Below are 18,949 nucleotides of genomic sequence, written 5' to 3' on the forward strand. Positions count from 1 at the left end.
TGGGCCGAAATCTCCTTTTGAATGGGTTGTATGGGGAACTGATGGGGTCCTTTACTCGATCCGGTTGGTGGTTGGTTTACGAACTAAAGTGATAGTGGACGGATGGGCTGATGCAATGGCGTTTCCTGAGTGGATATCAATCAAAATATCGCCCTAACATTGGCCTTTCCATGGTAACCGCACAGAGTTAATCTTTTTCCTTTTCAATTTCTAATTGTTCATTTTCCTAGTAGGGCTTGGGTTCTACTGTGGTATGTAACCTTTTGAAAAGTTGAAGGAATTTATGATCAACTTAGTTACTGCTCCGTATTGCATGCTCGCTTACGCCCCCTGCATGTCTTAATTCGGCTGCGATTCCCGAGTCAGTCGCGTGGCTAAGTGCCGTTTAGCATGCCAGATTGATTCTAGAACGGCGTTAGCATGATTGATGACTCCAATATCAAGGGGATTCCAAACGCCGCTCCAAGTCTCCAACTCCCCCTGGCCTACCCCGGCTGAGAAATCTCCGAGCGAGTGGCGCATCTAAATCTGTTGGTAGATCCAACGTGCTCGTTTCAAATCGTTCTTCTGCTTTTTCTAGTTTAATTTAAGACTAATTTATTTTGAACCGTTCCGGTTTAAACTTCCGATTTTCCTCTTCAACACCCCCCTGTCGTGCTGAACCCGCCCTTTCCTTAAGCCACAGCATTTCTTGATGCGCAATCAGTTTGCGCTGGAGTTTCTAATATGGTCTCGCTCAACGTTTTGAAAGATGGCCCCCAAGTTTCGACCACTTATGGCGATGAAGCGGCGCATGGAGGTCACTTCGTGCCCGCCAAATACCGTGGTACCGTCAAGGACCAAGCGGACATGAGTGCTCTGGGGCGAGATCAGGTGCTGCGTGTATGAACCTTGTCACCATTGATCAATATTGAGAGATTAGCCCCTGACTCCGTAACAGAGAAACTTCCGGTATATTTCTATTGTCGGCTTTGGCTGTACACTGATCGCAACATGGGAGGTTGTCCTGACGTATGTCTTTTGGTTGCATCGGAACCCGCTTACTTAGAGTCTAACACCATGTTACAGATTGCTCGAACAAGGCTTAACTGACGGAGGTACGGCCGGTTTGATCTGGGGTTTCCTTATCGTGGCATGTGGCTTTCTGTTGGTTTTCCTGAGTTTGGCAGAGATGGCTTCTATGTAATACCCTCTTCCTCCCGACCTTGAATTCGTTCATCCATGCTCATTGATATGTAACAGGGCCCCGACATCTGGAGGTCAATACCATTGGGTGTCCGAATTCGCACCTCCTAGCTGCCAAAAGTTCCTGAGCTATATCACTGGTGAGGAGCCCTTATTCTTAAGGAATTGTGGTTCATGTGGCTTATCACCTAACTAGGCTGGCTGTGTGCTATGGGCTGGCAATGCGCTATTGTCTCAATTGCCTTTATTGCGGGAACTATCATCCAGGGCCTCATCGTGCTCAACCATGAGGACTATGTCTTTGAGCGATGGCATGGAACACTCCTGGTGATTGCTATCACCTTCTTTGGGATTTTGTTCAATACCTTCTTGGCCAAGAAACTGCCTTTTGTCGAAGTGCTAATTCTTATTCTCCATGTTGTTGGACTGTTCGCCATTGTCATCCCTCTTTGGGTTCTGGCTCCTCGCAGAAGCGCTAAGCAGGTCTTTACTGAATTCAACAACGGTGGTGGATGGAATAGTGACGGCACAGCAACCTTGGTGGGATTCTCAACTACTATTACGGCCTTGATCGGATACGACTGTGCCGTCCATATGTGTAAGCGAAACATTCTTCCGCCTGGCCGTTGTTTGCTAACATAGTGCAAATGTTCGCAGCCGAAGAAATCAAGGATGCATCGGAGACTCTCCCGAAGGCTATGATCACTTCTGTTCTCATTAATGATTGTGCGGGATTTCTCATGCTGGTGACGATCTGTTTCACCCTGGGTGATATCGATGAGGTCCTCGCAACCCCCACTGGGTACCCGTTCATTCAAGTATTCTACAATGCCACCAACAGTCTTCCTGGCACGAACACCATGACCGCTATCCTGGTTCTTACGCTCACTGCTAGTACAATTACTGAATTGGCCACGGCCTCTCGCCAGCTTTGGTCCTTCGCCCGAGATGGTGGACTCCCCTTTTCTGGATTTTTCGGATACGTAAGTGAAAATCCACACTTATTCTCAGGCCACTAGTGCTGACCTATGTAGGTCACTCCTGGGTGGAATATTCCTCTTAATGCGGTGATGGTTTCCCTTATGGTAACGGTTCTCCTGTCGTTGATCAACATTGGGTCAACCACCGCGTTGTTGGCCATCGTTACCCTAACCATCGGATCACTTATGTCTTCGTACGTTATTACGATTGGATGCTTGTTGTTAAAGCGGATCCGTGGCGAGCCTCTCCCGCCCCGCCGGTGGACTCTGGGTCGGTACGGAATGGCCATTAACATCGGAGCCTTGTGCTTCTTGGTGCCGGTGTTTGTGTTTGCTTTCTTCCCTCTGACCTCGACAGTCGACAAGGAGACCATGAACTGGTGTGCGGTGATGTACGGCGGCGTTATGCTCATTGCCATCCTATATTACATCTTCCGCGGCCGCCATGTCTATGTTCCTCCGGTTGCGTTGGTGAAGCGTGAAATGTGAGAAGGCTAGATATTATTGTCCTTCGCTGTAAACACTTAATTATAATTAACAAACGGATAGACGAATTCTTTTTCGAATACTGATTTACCCTCCTGGAATGTCTCCGTATGTTTTGTTTTTTTTAACGCACAAATATCTGCTAAACTCCCCCCCCCCCCTTCCATCGTACCTTGCTGGACAGTGCAACCAACAACTCCAGGCTTCCGCGAATAAATCAACTCGAACCTCCAAAAGGTCCACAAAGGCTCCATAGCCGACCCACACTAGCCGTGCTGGTCTACAGGACCAGATCACTCAGGCCGTGAGAATCTCGATAGTCAGGGTCCGCCCGAAGCTTATTACGAAGCCCTCTTGGTGGGAATGCCGATCCCGTAGTGGAGACGTTGGAAAGGATGTGGTCACTGGTCATGGCTAATGCGAAACACTATTTGTCTGAGCAGGGCTGAGAGAAAAATTCAGGCAGGGCAGGGGTGTTGACCTGAATTCAGTACTTACTCCGAGATAATGGGCCGACTGCCGGGTGGAATGAAGGACGCGGTCTAATTGTGAAAAGTCTCTTAGCTGCATCAGTAGCGTGCTTGACTCCAATCAATTATATTAGCATTAATAACGCCATAGATGACATATAGTGGCTTGGCACGTGCGTTGCCCTAAAAACAGTGGGCCCGCAGTTTTCTAGCTCAGCCTTCCTTGTCGATGTGTTGTGGAATCTCCTTCGATATTAGATCAGTGTCGGCGAATGAAAAAATTTTTTGAAGTCTAGGACTCCATTCTACTTGAGATCAAAGGCTTTTTGGCCGAGGTATCCGTGTTTACGCATGACCAAAGGCTCGACATTCCCTCTTCGGACGAGAACTATCTATAGGACCCAAAATGCCATAGTGAGCCCCTATTAAACATATGTTTTCAAGTAATCTGAAACATATCGATATTGAATCCGACGGGTAAACAATAGTTCGGAAGTACTTCCGCATATTGCCTCTTTGACCTAACGCGTCACTAGTTCAGCTCCAAGTGTAACCGGCCAGTGGCCAGCGATGATTAGGTAGTTGCGTCGGAGTTACCGCTGATGTCAAATTTGTCATAGGTTCAATTTCGGTATTATGGCTCACCTGGCCTTGGGGTTCCAATTGGACAGAAATGCTCTCTCCTTTCAGCAGTGGAATGCTCGGATGGGGCGGAAGAGCCTACGATCAAACTTTAATGAAGAGATTATGGGCCAGTGTGTGGCAGTTGCGTTCCCAGGTACTAGTTAGAATAGATAGAGTTCATAGAATGTGCTGGGTCGTACGATTTTGAGTGTGCGACTTGCCATGGTTGATTCTTGTTTGGAGTTCGACGCCTGGTAAATCTTAGAAGGTTTTTATTGGAGTCGTGATAAAACCTCGTCGTCTGAATAACTCTGCAGGTATAGTTGAAACCTTAGATCTATTAGTAGCTCGCTAGCGATGTAACAAGGATTGTACGGTAGTTATAATGCAACAATGCAATCCTTTTTTGCAGGGATTATGTTCCAAAATGCCGAGTTGGCTAAGCCCTAGAGTGTTAGAGGCAACACGAAGATCGGACTTACGGGCCCAGATCAGGCCCGACCATAGTAAGAGAAGTAACCTGAGACTAGAAACTGCACTGCTTCTAAATCAATTCCAGAGTCGCGTGCACAAATGCACCCACCAGCATGCTATTCATACGGTAGCGCCAATACCACGTTTATGGTTCATGCAAGTGTACTGCATATGATACGGAACACCCCGTAGATTGCCACGAGCTGTCCCTTGCTTGAGCTGGCCTCCCCATGCAGTGGATCAGGTCCTTTCCATATACATATTATTCACCCTGATCCCTGTTACATCTCTCATTTCCAGAGTTATCCTTATTACAACCACCCTTGATACCTACACACTCGGCGCAGGCTCCCATGGAGCCTCTGATCTAGCAAGTGCAGCCATTAAAAGATAATGGCTATTAAAGTACCTCCCGGCCAATCACCACCATTCGAAACGGTAGATGGTGACCACCATGCTGGAATTATCATCATTGTTTCTGCTATCTGTCTGGTGTTGTCATTGGTGTGTCTGCTTATTCGACTCTACGTGCGGTTCTTTCTCAGTCCACCATTTGGAATTGACGACGTGATTCTTCTGGGAGCGACTGTAAGTACAGTTTATTCCAATGGACTTGGCAAACGCAGATGCTTGTTTCACAAAATGCCCCATCCACTTTTGCTTACTTCATATCTTGTAGCTTTCGGCGGTGGTGGAGTCGGTGGTCGTTTTTTACACGGCACACCTCGGATTTGGAACGGCGATCCGACTCCTCGACGATCATGTTATCAGAAGAATCCAAAACGTATGTTCACTTTTGCTGTCTATAGAACCCTGAGATATTTTGTTTTTTTTTGAAGAAAGACAGCCTCTAAAAGAGATCCAGTCTGTTGTTGCGGCCGACGTCCTCTATCTCATCACATTGTACCTTTCACGATGCTGCGTCGTGGCTATTTATTCGCGGTTGACACCTCGAAGAAGGCACAAGAATACATTATGGGGAATCCTTGGCTTTTCAACAGCCGGCATAATTGCTTCAGTTTTCCTGATCACGATCAATTGCTCACTTAATAAGCCATGGGTAACTCCAGTCGAGCATTGCAGTAGTCTGGTACGTATATCCCACTGACTCGGGATACCCAAGTATGTCGGCAGCCATTATTAACCTGGACGATAGTTCGCCCGATGGCAATTTATTACGGCGATCGATATTATTACGGAAATTGCGCTGTTTGTGTTTTCCATCTTCTTAATTTACGGGCTCCAAATGGCTGTTAAGCCGAAGTTGGTGATTATGGTGGCATTCGCTGCTAGGATTCCGTATGTATTCCATGCGATTCAAGCAGGACTGCTCGAATGAATGCTAATAGAATTATTGCTTAGCCTTGTCGCCTTCGAAGCGGTCCGCCTCTCCGAGTTCCACTCCTTTACCACCTCTCGAAACCCTACCTTTGACGCCATCGCTCACTACACCTGGACTCAAATTGCCCTGAACTATTCCCTAATCGCATGCACTGCCTTCTGCCTCCGCCCCTTCATGAACGCTGTGACGACGTCCTACGGTACAGCCGGCGACTCTAACCTAAGCACCAGCCGGAGTTATCCCTATGCTTCGGATCGAGGTCGCAGCAACCAGGGCAGTTATGCATTACAGTCGCTCCAGAATCGATCTGTTGCTGCGCCCGAGCCAGATCTCTTCCGTCCGAAGGTTGGCACCGGGGAGACGACGGTTACCTCCACTCAACCAGGGTTTTCGACGGGCGGCCACTCAGATCGTGATGACCGAAATAGCATCGGCAGCGATGGCAGCACGAAGATGATCATCAAAAAAGACGTGGAGTATACGGTGCATAGCTCACCAAATCCCGATCGCTGATACGCTATTCTTTTTCCTTTGTCTTTTTCTTAAGTGCGATTTTTTATTAAAACAAAAAAAGGTTGAAACAGGCATATACATGTATAGTAGCCATGCTGAACGATATTACGAACATATATAGATTTAGAACGGACGTCTGGATGGTCGGTGAGGAGCCTAAGGGTACTGATCACTTAATTGATAATGCCTACCATTTGTATGCATCTGCCTTTATAGTAGATGACAGGATCTACCACAAGCTCTGCTTATTTTCCAAGCTCCGTAGGTCTTTCTCCAAATGGGCGACGCCAACAACTATCTAGAAATATTCTTCTGTTCATGCTTAGATTCCATCACTTATCGCCGCTACCATCATACGATATCCAATAGAAGTACCCCTTAGCTTCATTAACCCCGAAAAAGGAAATCCCCCCCTTCAACCTCCCTACGCGCCCAGACAAACTAGCGACACCGAAAGAGATCCGACCTGAACGGATAGCCAGGGCGCAAATTCCACTTATTGGGGCAATATCCTATCTCAACGGCCGGATTGGTATCCGAGTTATAGGGTCTGCAGTATTAGGAGTACTTCCTGCGTCTGGTGATCGGCAGTTCTGGTCGCGTGGTTTTCGTAATCGTATCCACAGCCTGGCCGATCTTAGAGATATCAGTCAAAAACAAAACTACTCTAACAGTGGGGATCGGCTTCGCCCTTGCTCATTCACCATGCAAAGCTGACTCATGTCCTTAAATCTTAGCAAGTGGGTTGAAAATCCTGCTTTGAGCAAAGGTATATGGGGCCCAGCAGGTGGTTGCCGTGTCCCGGCCGAGACAGGCCGTGCTTTTCCCGAATTGAAGTCGGAGGTTTCTCCGTATATTGGCGAGTCAGTGATAGCGACCCTTGGTATTGGTCCTGACTCATTTTCTTGGTTGAGTTACCGGAGTATTTGAATGGTGTAGGGCGATAATATGCACAGTTACTTACTTGTACGTAATATGACAGTTTCCACAGATCCTGAGTCTCAAATTGTCAATTTGACGGCTATGTGCTAAGGCGTTCTGCCAGTTGTAGATGAACCGCATGGTCACGAACCGTTGATGTAACTGACCCCTGAATTCAACCCGATCAAACCATATGCGACCCACTAATGTACTTCTTCACCGGCATAATAATACTATCTCCAGACCGACTAAGCCTCCTGTATAGGTAACTGTCAGCCCGGCCATATCCCGGAGCTTGCGCCAATGAGGCTTTCGTCTATCATATGTGTTGAATAAGGCCATCATTGTCATTGAAAGTCTTGCCATATATTCCGTAGGCGGTTCTTCATATGGCAGTACAATTTCGTCTATTAAAAGCATAGACGATTGGCCCATGGCAGAGAGAAGAGCATGGATGATACGAATGCAAGAATTATCATTATTATTATGAAGGATCTCGCCGGAAGAAATACGCTCTCGCATCTATGCCTTGAATTGGCCAGTCATAATCCCTATCGTCGTTGAGTTTAAGGTGGAATGTGCGTCCTACTTTTCACTAGTTGGTCCATGATATAGTCATCACTCATCCTTTCCACGAATGACTTTGCTACTATATACTCTAACAATGTCTCTAACGTCGGCGGGCTGAGGCCTGTCTGGTGAGCTAAGGCTGCCGTATTGGTTGCAGGGTTGCCATTTGTAGCATTCTCTTCCAATATATAGAGGATTTTATGTTGCTGGCACACATAGATTGCTACAATAGGTAAAGCCTAGCGTAGAATTAGCATCGGTAAGAGATTCCCTTAGCATGGACACTAACTGCATGCGCTATATCCTGGAAGAAGTCGAAAGGACATCGCAGTTCGACTGCAGCACGATATGCAAGGGACACAATCTCTTCTTCATGGCTGCTGTACAGTTCTGGATTTTCCACCGCAGCCTTGAGTTGGCCGATGAGCGTATTTGAAATGGTTGCAGGAGGCCATTGTTTGAAGAGGAAGCATCAAACTCAAATGATGAGGATATAGAGGCTCTTAAATACAACAAGTATGGAAGCTACAATTGACTGTCTAACAGGGAATCAAAATATAAAACTAAGGGATTTCTGTACAGTCCCTTTCGATATTGCTCGTACAGTACTGCTGTGTGCTGCTATGAGGTGGAGTAGTTTATCGAGACGTCTAAATAAATACACTTGCCAGTAATCTTAATCCAGGGGGCTGTTGCTCCGATTAGGCCCAGCGGAAAGAACGTGTCATACAACACTTCTTTTCCTTGATCACTCCATGTAAGATCAATGAAATCGAAGGCTTCTAAATTGTATTGTTTGTGAACTAAATAAGAATTTGGCACGGGCGTACGACGTACTTTTATAGGCCCGCATTCGACTTGAATATCTGACCTGTCATAATGATCATCAGGAGAAGCAATTAAAATTGGAAAATTAATAAGTAGTGCAGAGACGTATAGTGTGGAAGGAAGTGTATGACGCCGGCCACCTAGTGACAAGCCTGGATAAATCCATAAATTCAATTCATTGGACAAGAGCTTGCAACCATAAGCAACATGGGTAACACTTGCAATCTCAGAACAAGCTGTCTTCTGACTTTTAGCATTCAGTCAATTGGATTTCTTCTCAATATCTATGAAAATTTTGGTGGCCAGTTGGAACCCGGGCTATGAAACACTCAGGCCGCCTGGACAGTACATATGAATATTGTCTAGGCCAATTCGACTGGACTCCACCTTTCCTGCCTCCACATATACCAGCACATTACGTCAAGCTTTGTTGGAATTGCAACACATCCGTTGATGCTGCGATGGGCCAGTCAGAGCCCCCATACAAGTATGACCATGGATTCTATACTTGGAACCATTCAAACTTCATAATACTACAACTGTAATGATGAGTCCCACGGTGATCTCCAATACAAGAGCCTCAAAGCACTAAGGCAGCCCAAGCACTTTGCTTGCTTCGTAGGCAGGCCTTGATGCAACGCTTGATGCAACAACTGCCTTTCATACCATTTAGACATTGAAACCCCTAGCAGATGCTGGCGTGACAGTAGTGATGTCACTCCGTTCCCAAGGTCGGAGGCATGGGGTCCTTTTGATAATGCCATCTTCTTATCTGGCGGCCACTTGATTTAAATCGTGTTATCAAGCTTGGTGGGCGAATATTTCAAGGGTTGTGGATGTGAAACGCCTGCATTCGTCAACCCAGCAGATTTACTCCTTGACATCACATCAATTGATGTGCACGGCGCCAAGGTCAGAGCATGGCGAATGCAACTCGGTATCCATCTGTAGTGATGCAAAAGTCATTGGATACCTCCGCGCCGTGGAACTGTAAGTAGCTGGAGGGACTCTCCGGGGCGTTCCCAATACATTCTCTCAGCCAACGGATATCACACGAGAATGAGGTAGTCATCCTGACTGACTTACTGAAGCGCCCGTCAGCTCCACCCATTAATCTTAAGGCCTGCATTCCGTCTGCAGCCTAAGCCTGCAAGATATGATCGGATCCCTCGGTTTTCAGAAGAGGCATCCTGTCGATATTATTGGCTGACATCTTGTTGCCATAAGCTGTACCAGGAACAGTCAGCTGATGATCCCATCACGTGATATGTTACAAATCCATGCTCAGGCTCCTTGCCCTCCGTTTCACCTTCATCGATCGACACACGTTCTCTGGCCAACTCACGGGGAGTATTATTGTAATGAACGCTCTTAAGCCGTCCATTCCTCGTCTATCTGCCTTGATTCGCAAAAGACCGTTTCCCATGTCTCCTCCAGGGCCACCATTACCGCCCGGCGTACTCGTTGATGAAGAGATCTCGCCAGTGTACGACTCCAAGTATTTCTATCCAGCGAAGCCCGGAGAGATACTCGGGGATCGCTATCAGGCGTTGGTCAAAATTGGCTGGGGCGTATCTTCCACAGTATGGCTTGCACGTGACTTGCAAGGGTAGGCTTGGATAAGTTCAAGTCGAAAATATTTGCCTCTAACAGACGTACAGGCATATCGAGGAAACAGAGAGCGTCGTGGCGCTCAAAATTGCTAACACTAGTGGGAATTTCGCTAGTCACGAACGTGAAATTGAAGAGCACGTTTCCATGGCGAACTCATCTCACCGTGGTCGCTCGCTCATACGCACATTACTCGACTCCTTCGAACTTAAGAGTCCAGCAGGTACTTTTTCATGTCTTGTGTATCCACCAATGAGGGAGCCATTGTCGATGTATCAACGACGCTTTGGCGACAAAAGGATGCCCCTCCCCCTTATTAAAGCCCACATTCGTGCTCTTCTTACTGGGCTTGATTATCTCCACAAAGAGTGCAGGGTAGTCCATACAGGTGAGTCTATACTGTGTCTCTCGACTGCCATCAGTGATACTAAGTACTGCCTAGATTTAAAGCTTGAAAACATCATGGTTTCATTCGAGGATCCGAATGTCCTTGCTGATTTTATGCGTTCCCAGCTTGAAAGGCCGATGGCTTTCAAGATTGATTTGACGGGCCGACCGGTGTATCAGTCGCGGAACGACTTTGGGCCACTTAAAAGCCTGAAAAGTATTCCACAGCTTGTTGACTTTGGCTTGGCAACGAGACTTGAGGAAGACGACGACTGGGGCGTCTGGCCTATTCAGCCAGACCACTATCGAGCGCCAGAGGTGATACTGGGTAACGGATGGCAAATGCCAGCGGACGTATGGAATCTTGGTGCGCTGGTACGCCGCGTTTCTCTGAAAAGGTATTGCCGCCACTAATAAATACCTGACCAGCTGTGGGATATGATCGAAGGTAAAGAGCTATTTCGGCACATCCATAATCAACAGGGTCATTACGATGCAAAATTGCACCTCGCTGAAATGATAGCCTTACTCGGCCCACCCCCTCAAGAAGTTGTACAAAGGTACCATTTCATGCGAGAATACTCGTGGCCGGAACCTGTGAGACGAGAAGACAACACGGTATGCCGTACCGCGGAAGAGTACTTCTGCGGGCCATTTTTTGACACTAATGGTATTTTGGTCTCCTTCTCTCGAATGGCTTATTCCCTGGCTCACGAAACATCTTAGGACGCTTTCTCTACGAGAGCCTCATTCCCGACCGGAAACTAGGTGATACAATCTTCTTCCTTGAGGGCGAGGAGCGAGAGGCGTTTCTGGATCTTGCCAAGGGAATGCTCGCCTGGAACCCAGGTGCGAGACCAACGGCAGGCAACCTGGCGGAACATCCTTTTCTTCAACCGAAGCAAAACAGCACAAGCAACTGATTTCTGCTAGCGCTGGCTAGCCGAACGGCCCGAAATCGTGGTTGACCCAGTATGGCCGTACCATTAGATGACCGATTGAGGTGTCTTTGTCCTTTTTTTGAATGACAACTTATAGACTCTTCTTGGTTTATATTCTAAGTGACTCCTGAAGTTCGTTTCGACAGGAAAGGCCCAGTATCGCGAATGCCTCGTTGCGGAGGACGTCCATAGCCCTCTCACACTGCGCAATGTCAGGGCGCCACTACTTATTTACATGGCTATCCAAGAGCCATGGAAGGAATAACTTGTTATTCGATGCCCATTCACAACAACTGTAAGGCTGGGATTATATTCTCTGTCTGCCCGAAGTGAGGACGGCGGAAGACCCAGGCCTCTGGCTCGCTTAGTGTCTAGTTCTGCACCTGCCACATCGTATCGAACCCCATCCTTTCGAGCCTTCCTCGACCCGTAGGCAGGAACCAGCATTGCAGTGTCTGCATGCAGAAGCGTTGTTGACTTTGCTCATCGAATGATGACCGAATGTATCGTTGATACAGAGACCTACTTTAATTCTTTCAGCTCTGGGACTGGTGTTAGAATATCTATAAACGCCACAAAGGACACAGATAGCGTGGGTACGTTCCATGACCAGTTCACTGACCCGCCATGACCTTGATCTTCGAAATAGAAAACCGTGGCATAATCACCGAACCGTGGTGTACTCCTCAATATATATACCAAGGGTTCTTTCCTCTGTGCAGTCTATGATGTTGGTCAAGACTTTCCCTGTCATCGAATGCCAGCAGAGCTGAACCTTCGGTAAAAGTGTTTCTCCGCTGAATGTGCACTGTAGATCCGTTGGGGAGCCGCTTTCCTGCTCTCCTCCCCCTTACGAGGAAACTCCTAAGCCCCATGGCCGCCCACAGTTTTGACAGCGTGCTGTTCCCTCTGATTTCGATGTTATACTTGTCCATCACGCTTCTCCCTCAGGGCAAGTTGGATAGATATTACAATAGTCACGAGGCCCCACTCATATAGATACCATATAGGTACTGTAAACAGAAGCAATTCAAGCGACATGCATGATACGATAATGATCCAGCATGAGCGTCAGGTACGTTCCGCGATATGCTTCTATCAGATAATGTGTTTGATGGATGGCCATATTTGACGTCATGCGAGTCGGGTATAGCTAAGTCTCGGGCACCAATTCATAAAAATGCTTCTGTTCTTTCCTGGCCGTCCTACCATAGGGCACACTTTCACTGCAATGATACCCATGGCGATTATCGGAGCCCTGACAATGCGAATAGAGAATGCCGGCGAGACACGCACGCTGGAGCTACCAGGAAACTATCATCTTTCCATAGCGAGTGCACTCTTGTCGTTGAAGGTGATGGCCGTCTTGCAGCATTGGTTCTTACGCCGAACCATGCTTTCTAGACATTGCGACCATGATGATGCTAATACGAATGTTCTACCTTGTATTACTAGACGAACGCCCCATACTAAGTCAGAACAATGCTACTTCATGAATAAAATAGTAACGGAAGGCCGCATATAAAAGCTAAGTATCCCAACCGCCTTGCATTGCGAAATTTGCATCGATAAACCCCGAGAGCGATGAAGGTTGTATCGCCTGATAGACGTTATGGTAGCCATCTATCCCTGTATTATCACTCGAGAGTTGGGAGCCTTCAAGCCAAGTCGTTCTTTGGTTGGCTTGGGTATTGGTCCGTCTGCTGGCATCTTGCATCGCATTCCAAAATTGACCGGGGTGGCCATGAAAATCAGTGGATATTGCTTCCGTCGCGTCGGTGTATCCTGTAGGCACTGTAGCTCCTTGGAAGGCTTGTAGCACATGGAAGAATCCGGCCGGAGGGGAGACATTGGTACACCGCTGAATTGCTTGTTGGCCTAGCCCAGGGTGGTTACCAGGAAGTGCCCCATTTAAGTGAAATGATGAGGATGCAGTGTCGATCGGAGCTTGCAAGTCATCCAACGAATCTGAGCTCTGATGACTTTCTGTGGTCGAGGAGCCAGCTACCATGTTCGCATCTGGTATGTGTATCGAACTAGGCTCGAGATGCATCGGAGGACAAATAGCATTCTGAGAGACGGAGTTAGGCCTATTTTGGGTACACGTGGCCTCAACCCTGATGACTGAAGGATTCATTATGGATGGCTGCTCGAAGTTATTTGGTGCATTGCCTTTGACATTGATTAGTACGTGTGAGTGCGCCGAACCTGGACAAGTCTTACTTGACATATCTTCTGGGCTCTGTATTCCTGTGCCCGATGGTTCTCTAGTAGCGCTGAAGGGCGTTTGTGACAGACGTCGACTTATACCTCTGTGCACAGCATCTTTAAGAGGTTTTGATACCCTTTCAACTTCCTGTTCCGCAAGACTATGCAGAGATCTTACGTTCGCTTCTTCACAAATTCCACTCTCCTTCAGTTTCTGCAGTATGGAAACACGGTTTCCTCGGGTCGAACTCTTGGGAAGTTCCTTCGTCCATCTAAGGGGGCTGTTAGGAAGGAGACACAGTGATGGATGCATCAACTTACAGAGTTTCGGAATCGCTATCGGGAAGTATGTATAACACCCCCAACCCCTCCGAGATCGTTTGCGAGTAAAGTGAACCTTTCTCCGTATCCAATCCAGGTTCTTATCTTCTTATGGATTATATCAAACGAATCCTCGATTGAACTGGCATGGGATATGGCCTCTGCGATGAACTTGGCAGCGTCAGAGTACTCGTACTGGCTTCCTGGCTGTATGTCTTGTTTCACACGGTAGAAAGCAACGTAAAGCAATCGAAGGCGAATCTTGTTAACGATAACTTTCTCCTCACAGCTTAGGACCAGCTGGTAGCAAGCGGCTAAAGCATTATCCTGTGAGATCGGGCCCATGGAGGAATAACGCTGCCTGTTCATGCTGTACGCATCAACAAGATAGTTTGCGGTACTCACGATAACACAAACACTGCCAGCGCCGACCATAGCCAAGCAAATGGCTGGAGCGATCCACGGAAAGAAAGAGTATGATGTCCATGCATAGACGAACATACCTCCGGTGACGCCGACTAAACCTCCCACGAGCGCCTGATAGAGACGGGCCTCCGGAATCTCGACTCCGGGGATTTCGGTATTCCGGAGCGCGGACTTGTAGTACCAATGGTTGGTGAGCAGACGGCATACCCAACCAATGAGCTCACCAATAACGATCGCGGCTTGCACATATCCTCCCTTGATAGCATCCCAGCCATACAATTCCCCGAATACCTGCTCCGCCGACTGGGTAAACAAGTAGATGGTCCCCAGGCTGAAAGCAGACCATAGCGTTGAGATAAAGACCACAGACTCCGTGCATATCATGTATATAAAGGTCGCTGGGCGCTCTTCCAGACAACTTGCCAGAGAGGGCATGGTATCGAGTTCTTCCTTCGTATAAGTCTTCTTCCCTTCTTTCCGCCGTTTCTGGGCCCGTGCCCTCAGTATAGCAGAGCCACGTGTCTCTGGTAGTGCGAAAAGAAAGAGAGGGAAGAAGAACCCAGTCCAAATGAGTTATAGGTATCCGATCCAGCGCCATGACAGGAATTGGAGGATCGACGCACCAATTATAGGTCCCATACTACTGGAGACCAAGTAAATGGTGATGTACAGACTCATGGGGGCTGTGCGCTTGACGATAGTGGTATACATCACAAGCTGAGTTGAATAGTCATCCAACACCAGATTCAGCAGCAGGAGTTGTAAGAGCATCTCGTTCTAGGCTTGCGAGGATAGGTAGCTCATGCTGTTGGATTTGCTCCCATCTTACCAAGGGGCTCTTTCAGACTTAATTGAATAACATGTGCCATACATGGTATAATAATGATTGGTGTCTGATTTAGTAGCTCAAATGACTCAAGAAAGTCCTGGATACTCTCTATTAATGTTGAGCTATTAGACACGTTGTTAGTGGTAATAGTTCAGACCCGGTCCCTAATCGCATGCTTTTGAAGTAGGTTGTGCAAAAATAAGCTTAGATTGACTCCTGTATGTGTGCTAGAAAGTGGTTCAAAGCTAAGCAAGATCTCAGGATAGTTCAAATCCTTTCAATAAAACAGCCTGTAACAGCTATAAAGGCCTGGCAAAAGGGTGAGGTCCAGCAATCTAATACAATAGAGAGCTTAGTACCTGTAGGAAGCTTGTAAAGAATATTCTGCTATTGTTCTTCAACCATGTCGTGAAAATGACGTCGAATTGTATATACGGAAGGGTTTTCAGGTAAGGATAGCGCAAGCCGGGCAGTCTCAATAAGAGCACGAAACTGATCGTGATCTACGAGTTGAAATTGCAGTATTAAGTGGGTATTAAATGTGATTGTTCTTTCCATCCAAGCTTGTGGAGCAAACGTAGGTTGTTGAGAGGCTAGCTAGGCCTAAGTCAAATAGAAATTAGTAGAGACAAAATAAATCAATGGAGATAAACATTATACTAACTGTACCCCTTCTCGTATAAGCTTTCTGCTATCTTGTGAATGAGGGTGCTGCCTACTAACAGCTAACCCCTTGCAAGAATTGTTTATTCATAGAAGATGTTCTGCGATGGCTATTTGATGGATGATTAAGGGTTTTGCCGCATATCGTGCACATAACCTTGGGAGACCCATCTTGAATAGGGGCGACCTGGTAAACATGCGTCCAATACTCTGCCCCTGGCGCTTATTCTTATAAATATTCCGCTTCATTTTGACTTCCAAACTCAGACTTTAGCCACCATACGAAAAATTCGTCATTTACCATCTCTGTCCAGAGGAGATTGGTCTTCTGTTTCTCGGGCCAACGCGTTCGAGGGTGCTAGGGGTGGAGGGGCGGTACTGGAGGCCGGGTGAATTCGGCGCCAGGTGTAGAAGCAGGCGTCTGCTGGCTATATGAAGCATCAGGGATAAATAGCTGTGGATCATCGGATGGAAGCAAGGGATAATTATCTAGAGTGGTATCCTCATATATAGATGAGGGATAATTATCCGAGAACCGAGATTTGACGCTGTGACATCGTAAATAATAAAGTGAGGATAATAGAGGAGGACTGGAAGAGACCTACCAGAGAATAATTACGCCAGAGCTGAGGGAAAGAGCAAAAAACTTTGAAATTTGGTTACTAACGCGAGCTGGATGAAGGCATGGATACATCTATTTTGATATGGGCTATCTACCTGCATGTGCAATAATTGGTCAGTGAGACCCACTAGCTCAGGTTCTGTCAGGTTTGAACCTGAGGCGAACCTGAGGGACCTGCATTAGAACCTGAAGGGCCTGACTTGGCCGTAGTTCGACCGGGGCAGTGGCGGTGGTGATTAAAGAGATCACCGGTCTGCAATCCGTGCACGCCGGATTTGCGTGGTGCGGCCATTAGCGGTGTAGAATTGTTGCCGGCCTGCAGAGATTGATTGCATTGCGCTGGCCTTGGGCAAAACTGATGGTATTATACCACTGCTGGTAGATAGGAATCATTTTGGGTAAGGTCAAGGTAGTAGTAGATTGAGTGCCTTCTGTATATTTGTAATATCGTAATATTATGTTGTCTCCGCTCTTTCAGGGCTGGGCTAGATAAATTGGGTTAGTATTGAGAGCAACAAGTGGGCCTGAACAAAATCCTGCAGAACACTATACTAAGGGAATGATAACTAAAAAGACTGAAGAGCTAAAAAGACTGTAGAACTTTTAGATAGTTTTTCTTGTTAGTTATCCTTTAATTATCTTGTCTATAGAGTTGCTAGGTAATAATTTCACTGGTGCTCCTATTCCGGGAAGCTAAAGCGCCGGAATCCTCATTTAAAAATGGATAGTGGTAGTTAACATCCGCAAGCGGAAATACTACATTGAGAAGTGCTCGTGTATATATTGCTAAAGATTACCTGAAATAGATAAAAGAAAAAAGAAATAATATAGTTTACCCCTTTTCTATAATATAGATTCAGTACTATAATTTAAAATATACCTTCTCTCTTTACAATACCGACTGTCTATAAAGAAGAGTACTATTCAGATACTGTTTATCTGTGCTCATACTTTAACAAACTGCGGGTTAATAATATAGAGTTATCAGGCAGTGACAGTGTCACTGCATCGGTAAACCCGCCTTCAAACTATGCTAAAGACAGTTGAAAGAAAAGAAGTATTGATTCTTATACTTTTAACCCTTTAGAGCCCTTTATCAGTATTAAAACAAAGAAAACAGAACTTGAAGAGCTTATCACTGATATGCTAAGGCAGAACTTGAAACAGAAGAGCGGGTTCAATTGGCTTTCCCCCGATAATCCTTGCTTTCTGCGGGTGAAAACTATCTGGAAGAAATATTGATGGCCAGAATAGGCCTTCTTTAATTTCAGAGATTTGGTATATGGCTGCTGTAACATGCCGCTCATTCTTCTGACAAACCCAAAGAACAATTATTTACCTTTTGATAATATGGTTATAAAGACCTTAATGCTTTCCTGATTAAAAGCAGTCCTACATTTGTGCGGCTTGACCCTGAAAGATGTTATAATAATGGATCTATTTCCTATATTATCAGACATTCAGCTGGACAGGCTTGACTCCAGGCAGAAGAATAATATTGTTTATAAAATTTTTAATCTTACCGCTAGCATTCTGAGTGATATCAAGCCATTAATTATAATCTCCTGCCAGTGTTTTGCGCGGTCTCTGCCAGGATACTTCAGCTCTTTCAATCATTTACTCAATGACAGCTTGTGTTTATTAATTTCTGGAGCCGAAAATCAACGCGTTCATACCGCCACTGTTGATAGCTTTAAGACGCGAGTTATTCAAGCATTTCATCCAGCTAAACTTAACTACGAGACCGGCAAAGAGAGGGCACGCTTAGACAAGATTCTTGTTAGCATATTCCAGTTAGTCTTCAGTTCCTGTGACGAATGGAAGGCAAAGTTAAAGGATGATTTCTATACTATTGCTAATAAAGTCCTTGCTGCCATGTTGAAATTTTTGGCTTTCATCTCTACACATGAATGAATTCTGGTTACAACAAATGTATCTGGTATAGATATGGAGACTGAGTCGGCTGAATGGCTCAAGTTGAAGAATACAGTTGCAGAACTACTTAATAATATCAGTAAGTTTACTGCAGTCAAGAATAGAAGACTTGCTATTACAAATACTCTACAGAAGGAATAACTGCAATATTATTAAAGTAATATATAGCGACGGCAGCAAGGTTAGGTTTGTATTTCCTTTAATACCAATATTGACCGCAATTATCATGGCACTGTTTATACTCCTATAATGCACCTTGCATTGCGCGAAGCCAAGGGTAATGGACTATACACTCAAAAGATTAATGTGTGGGTATTTAATAACCTACTCAAGCGTTTGGAAGGTCTCTTAGTTGGTTACAGGGCCGGCCGCTATTTTGCTCAATGCTAGCATACTTTTTTTCAGAGACATGTCTCTACCGATATTCTTCATTGTTTTACAATAAGATCCAAGATGCAAGTCTGAGTCTCATACTATATCGTGGCCAGACTAATCTTTAGAATTTACATTGAAAAAAACAACTTTTATCCTCGCTTGATTAGGAAAGCTCTACTAAAACAATAATATCAACCGATACTCTAAAACTGCTATTCTACACGGCCTGCCTGCCCAC

The 18,949-nt window shown here is 46.1% G+C and overlaps 5 protein-coding genes across 5 annotated transcripts; 3 read left to right on the plus strand and 2 right to left on the minus strand.

Moving 5' to 3' along the window:
• Positions 1-222: 222 nt before the first annotated feature.
• Positions 223-562, minus strand: BDW43DRAFT_23674 (uncharacterized protein). The gene has a single exon (XM_032039607.1). The coding sequence runs from the start codon at positions 520-522 to the stop codon at positions 340-342; it is 183 nt and encodes a 60-aa protein (XP_031902435.1). The 5' UTR covers positions 523-562; the 3' UTR covers positions 223-339.
• BDW43DRAFT_269234 (amino acid permease-domain-containing protein) lies at positions 223-2,700 on the plus strand. The gene is made up of 7 exons (XM_032041199.1): positions 223-882; positions 941-1,011; positions 1,069-1,182; positions 1,243-1,325; positions 1,382-1,783; positions 1,843-2,168; positions 2,220-2,700. The coding sequence occupies exons 1-7, from the start codon at positions 727-729 to the stop codon at positions 2,652-2,654; spliced, it is 1,587 nt and encodes a 528-aa protein (XP_031902436.1). The 5' UTR covers positions 223-726; the 3' UTR covers positions 2,655-2,700.
• A 1,522-nt stretch (positions 2,701-4,222) lies between these two features.
• On the plus strand, positions 4,223-6,357 carry BDW43DRAFT_269239 (uncharacterized protein). Its single transcript, XM_032041200.1, has 6 exons — positions 4,223-4,251; positions 4,305-4,807; positions 4,899-5,003; positions 5,085-5,309; positions 5,376-5,518; positions 5,582-6,357. The coding sequence occupies exons 2-6, from the start codon at positions 4,613-4,615 to the stop codon at positions 6,072-6,074; spliced, it is 1,161 nt and encodes a 386-aa protein (XP_031902437.1). The 5' UTR covers positions 4,223-4,251; positions 4,305-4,612; the 3' UTR covers positions 6,075-6,357.
• Positions 6,358-9,738: 3,381 nt separating this feature from the next.
• Positions 9,739-11,505, plus strand: BDW43DRAFT_23765 (putative protein kinase). Its single transcript, XM_032039624.1, has 5 exons — positions 9,739-10,002; positions 10,055-10,392; positions 10,447-10,766; positions 10,821-11,061; positions 11,118-11,505. The coding sequence occupies exons 1-5, from the start codon at positions 9,755-9,757 to the stop codon at positions 11,312-11,314; spliced, it is 1,344 nt and encodes a 447-aa protein (XP_031902438.1). The 5' UTR covers positions 9,739-9,754; the 3' UTR covers positions 11,315-11,505.
• A 1,355-nt stretch (positions 11,506-12,860) lies between these two features.
• BDW43DRAFT_308938 (uncharacterized protein) lies at positions 12,861-14,722 on the minus strand (the record flags this gene model as incomplete). The annotated part of the gene is made up of 4 exons (XM_032046605.1): positions 12,861-13,504; positions 13,556-13,812; positions 13,862-13,876; positions 13,938-14,722. 4 exons carry the CDS (start codon positions 14,720-14,722, stop codon positions 12,861-12,863), a joined length of 1,701 nt encoding a protein of 566 aa, XP_031902439.1.
• Between the last annotated feature and the right edge of the window lie 4,227 nt (positions 14,723-18,949).

This window comes from Aspergillus alliaceus (genome assembly GCF_009176365.1).
Source record: "Aspergillus alliaceus strain CBS 536.65 unplaced genomic scaffold BDW43scaffold_11, whole genome shotgun sequence".
Lineage (NCBI taxonomy): Eukaryota > Fungi > Ascomycota > Eurotiomycetes > Eurotiales > Aspergillaceae > Aspergillus > Aspergillus alliaceus.

Coding starts and splice junctions, on each gene's coding strand:
- BDW43DRAFT_269239 (XM_032041200.1), top strand. CDS start 4,613: ATGGCTATTAAAGTACCTCCCGGCCAATCACCACCATTCGAAACGGTA. Junction 5,310..5,375: donor TCGAGCATTGCAGTAGTCTG/GTACGTATATCC, acceptor CCTGGACGATAG/TTCGCCCGATGGCAATTTAT. Junction 5,519..5,581: donor GCATTCGCTGCTAGGATTCC/GTATGTATTCCA, acceptor ATTATTGCTTAG/CCTTGTCGCCTTCGAAGCGG.
- BDW43DRAFT_269234 (XM_032041199.1), top strand. CDS start 727: ATGGTCTCGCTCAACGTTTTGAAAGATGGCCCCCAAGTTTCGACCACT. Junction 1,012..1,068: donor ACATGGGAGGTTGTCCTGAC/GTATGTCTTTTG, acceptor ACCATGTTACAG/ATTGCTCGAACAAGGCTTAA. Junction 1,326..1,381: donor GTTCCTGAGCTATATCACTG/GTGAGGAGCCCT, acceptor TCACCTAACTAG/GCTGGCTGTGTGCTATGGGC.
- BDW43DRAFT_23765 (XM_032039624.1), top strand. CDS start 9,755: ATGAACGCTCTTAAGCCGTCCATTCCTCGTCTATCTGCCTTGATTCGC. Junction 10,003..10,054: donor CTTGCACGTGACTTGCAAGG/GTAGGCTTGGAT, acceptor ACAGACGTACAG/GCATATCGAGGAAACAGAGA. Junction 11,062..11,117: donor GCCATTTTTTGACACTAATG/GTATTTTGGTCT, acceptor GAAACATCTTAG/GACGCTTTCTCTACGAGAGC.
- BDW43DRAFT_23674 (XM_032039607.1), bottom strand. CDS start 522: ATGCGCCACTCGCTCGGAGATTTCTCAGCCGGGGTAGGCCAGGGGGAG.